Here is a 3,477-nt window from a genome sequence, read left to right as displayed (position 1 = left end):
TCTGCCCAGATTCAGTCAAATGCAGCAAAGTTGATTGGGCGGCGCTTCATAGTACAAAAGGACGAGGACCCTAAACATACAGCAAAAGCAACCCAGGAGTTTTGGAAGTTAAAAAAGTGGAATATTCTGCAATGGCCAAGTCAATCTCCTGATTTTAACCCGACTTTAGCATGCATTTCACTTGCTGAAGACAAAACTAAAGGCAGAAAGACCCACAAACAAACAACAACTGAAGTCAGCTGCAGTAAAGGCCTGTCAAAGCATCACAAAGGAGGAAGAAAACCCAGTCTCTGGTGATGTCCATGAGTTCCAGACTTAAGGCAGTCATTGCCTGCAAAGGATTCTCAACAAAATATTAAAAATGAAAATTTTATTTATGATTATATTTATTTGTCCAATTACATTTGAGCCCCTGAAAATGGGGGGACTGTGTATAAAAATGGTTGTAATTCCTAAGCATTTTATGTTATATTTTTTGTTCAACCCCTTGAATCAAAGCTTAAAGTCTGCTCTTCGAAATATTCAAGTTACAGTTATATGAATATGGGCTTAAAGTGCACACTCTGAGCTTTAATTTGAGGGTATTCAACTTATCATAATTGGAGGAAAGGTTAAGGAATTACAGCTCTTTAATATGTACCTCCTACCTTTTTCAAGGGACCATAAGTAATTGACTCAAAAGCTGTTTCATGGACAGATGTGGGCTATTCTTTAATTATTTCTATATCAATTAAGCAGGTAAAAGTTCTGGAGTTGATTCTAAAAGTGTGCTATTTGCATTTGGAAGCTGTTGTTCTGAACCCACATCATGCTGACAAAGGATGTCTCCATACAAGTGAAATAGACAATTGTTAGTCTTCAAAAACAAAACAAATCCATCATCAGATAGATTCTGATGCAACATTCGGAGTAGCCAAATCAACAGTTTGGTACATTCTGAGAAAAAAAGAAGCTCAGCAACATAAAGAGGCCTGGACGTCCACGGAGGACATGGTAAAGAAAAACCCTTTCACAACATCCAGCCAAGTGAAGGACACTCTCCAGGAGGTAGACGTGTCACTGTCAATGTCTACAATCAAGAGAAGACGTCACGAGAGCAAATACAAAGGGTTCATCACAAGGAGCAAACCAGGCCAGATTAGACTTTGCCAAAAACATCTAAAAAAGCCAGACCACTTCTGGAAAAGCATTCTTTGGACAGCTAAAATTAAGATCAACCTGTACCAGAATGACAGGAAGAAAAAAGTATGGAGAAGGCTTGGAACAGCTCATGATCCAAAGCATACAACATCATCTGTGAAACATGGTGGAGCAGTAAGACAAAACTAAAGGCAGAAAGACCCACAAACAAAAAACAACTGAAGTCAGCTGCAGTGAAGGCCTGGCAAAGCTTCACAAAGGAGGAAACCCAGTCTCTGGTGATGTCCATGAGTTCCAGACTTAAGGCAGTCATTGCCTGCAAAGGATTCTCAACAAAATATTAAAAATGAAAATTTTATTTATGATTATATTTATTTGTCCAATTACATTTGAGCCCCTGAAAATGGGGGGACTGTGTATAAAAATGGTTGTAATTCCTAAGCATTTTATGTTATATTTTTTGTTCAACCCCTTGAATCAAAGCTTAAAGTCTGCTCTTCGAATTCATCTTGATTGTTTTATTTTTAATTCTGTTCTGGTGGCATACAGAGGCGAAATTATGAAAATTGTGTCAGTGTCCAAATATATATGGACCTAACTGTACACAATGTTGTACATCCAATGATCCAGCAAGATATGGCCTTACATCCTCTGATTGTCCAGTCTGGCTGGTCTTTCGTCTTTTCCCCAGACCATCCAGTTCCTTTTCTTTTTTATCCTACACAGGGTTTGAGAGGAAAAGTTGAGATCGCAAGAATCACTCATTTTGCAGTATCAAAAAGAAACTTGACTACCTTGGGGTTTCGTTTGCGGGAGATAGCGATGCTTTGACCCAGTTTACTGAGGAACGAGATGGGTGATTTAGTGCTGGCAATCAACGCCGCCTTCTCCTCAGGGCTCAGATTGTGGTTTTCTGAAACACACAAATATGAATAATAATTACTAAAATCGATGAATGAACTGCATGCTAAGAAATAGCATGAACACTCCTAATGCCTAACATTCCTTTTTGGTTTTGCAAGTTTCTCTGGATGCATTATTGTAGATCTACAACTCACCACCAGGTGGCACAGTGTCCTTGAACATCTCGTTGAACTGGCTGAGGTACATCACCATGGAGAGCTTGTCAGGCTCCACCACAACTGACATCTCCTTCCCGGTCATGATGGGAGAAATCCCAAACTCTTTTTCGGCCACGTCAAAACCCAACTGGTTGTTCTTCTCCATGTCTTTCTCATCCAACGAGTCAAAGTTACTGTAGTTACAAGACATCGCAACATGAGACATCTCCATATCCCATAATCATGTTATTTAGCAAGTTAGAAAAGATATAAAACACTGACGCCAGATAACCCACATGCATCAATGATACTGTAAAAAGAGCATGATCTAGAAAGCAGTTTAATACATATTTAAATCCTAAATGTCACAAGAACATCTGCTGAACTGAATTTACAAGGGCTGTTCACACTGACAGCGATTCAAGTTGTTGTTTTGTTTGGTTGCTAGCAGCAGTTATTTCTCGGTTGCTGCATACAACTGCATAAGGCTGTGGATCACACAAGCTTCACTGTCTGGACTCCAACTGCTGGTCGCCGCATTGCATTAAACTTTAAAGTTGAATTTTGCTGCATTCCCAAGTTAGTCTGTGTTGCTCATATTGTATCAAACTGGGAACCGTCATTAAAGGTTGCCTTACGGATGCAAATCTGTTAGTGTAAATCTGTTTCAGCATCAAAAAGAAAATATTTTAGCAAAGAACTACTACTTGGTTTAAAAAAGATCTATTTGAAAATATCCACATCACAGTGACTATCATTCAAAGTTCGGTGTCAGGTCAGTTTTTTTTTTTATTAATACTTTTATTCAGCAAGGACATTAAATTGATTGGAGCGTCCGGCGGGCTTGCGGCAACCACATGTGACGACCCCGGTGAAAGGCGATCCGGCGATCCAAAGCACGAAGTTGACGTATTTCCTCAGCGACCAGCACGGATCAGCTCTAGGCATGACGAAGCGATATCGTCCTCTTTTGGAAGGCCAAACAAAGTAGTTTCGCTTTCACAACGAAACACAGCGCCTTCACGACATGGCGGAGGCGGCAACAATACTACAGCAAGAATAAAAGTTACGCCTTATTTCTTTGCGTGAACATTTGGGCGGCGTTATGCAAATCTTCCCACATCATGACGTAGATATGTGGGGGCGTGTTAGAACGAGCCGTTTTAGGTAGGCGTGGTTGACTCTTAACTTTTATAAAGAATATCTCTTTGGATTTGAGACTTTAGTCTTTGCAACTTTACAGATCTTCTTTATGCACCAAGAGCTTGCAACACTC

At 40.0% G+C, this 3,477-nt stretch overlaps 1 protein-coding gene across 1 annotated transcript in view; it reads right to left on the bottom strand.

Annotated features, from left to right (window-relative positions):
- Nucleotides 1-3,477, bottom strand: part of mical3a (microtubule associated monooxygenase, calponin and LIM domain containing 3a) — a 93,909-nt gene that overhangs the window by 49,777 nt on the left and 40,655 nt on the right. The window contains exons 14-16 of the mRNA XM_016530806.1: nt 2,199-2,395; nt 1,935-2,053; nt 1,787-1,858 (exon numbers count right to left, since the gene is read on the bottom strand). Coding sequence (XP_016386292.1) covers nt 1,787-1,858; nt 1,935-2,053; nt 2,199-2,395 — 388 coding nt within the window. The remainder of the gene's footprint in view (nt 1-1,786; nt 1,859-1,934; nt 2,054-2,198; nt 2,396-3,477) is intronic.

This window comes from Sinocyclocheilus rhinocerous, unplaced genomic scaffold (genome assembly GCF_001515625.1).
Source record: "Sinocyclocheilus rhinocerous isolate Xijiao unplaced genomic scaffold, SAMN03320098_v1.1 scaffold604, whole genome shotgun sequence".
Lineage (NCBI taxonomy): Eukaryota > Metazoa > Chordata > Actinopteri > Cypriniformes > Cyprinidae > Sinocyclocheilus > Sinocyclocheilus rhinocerous.
This window is presented reverse-complemented; position numbering and strand designations above follow the sequence as displayed.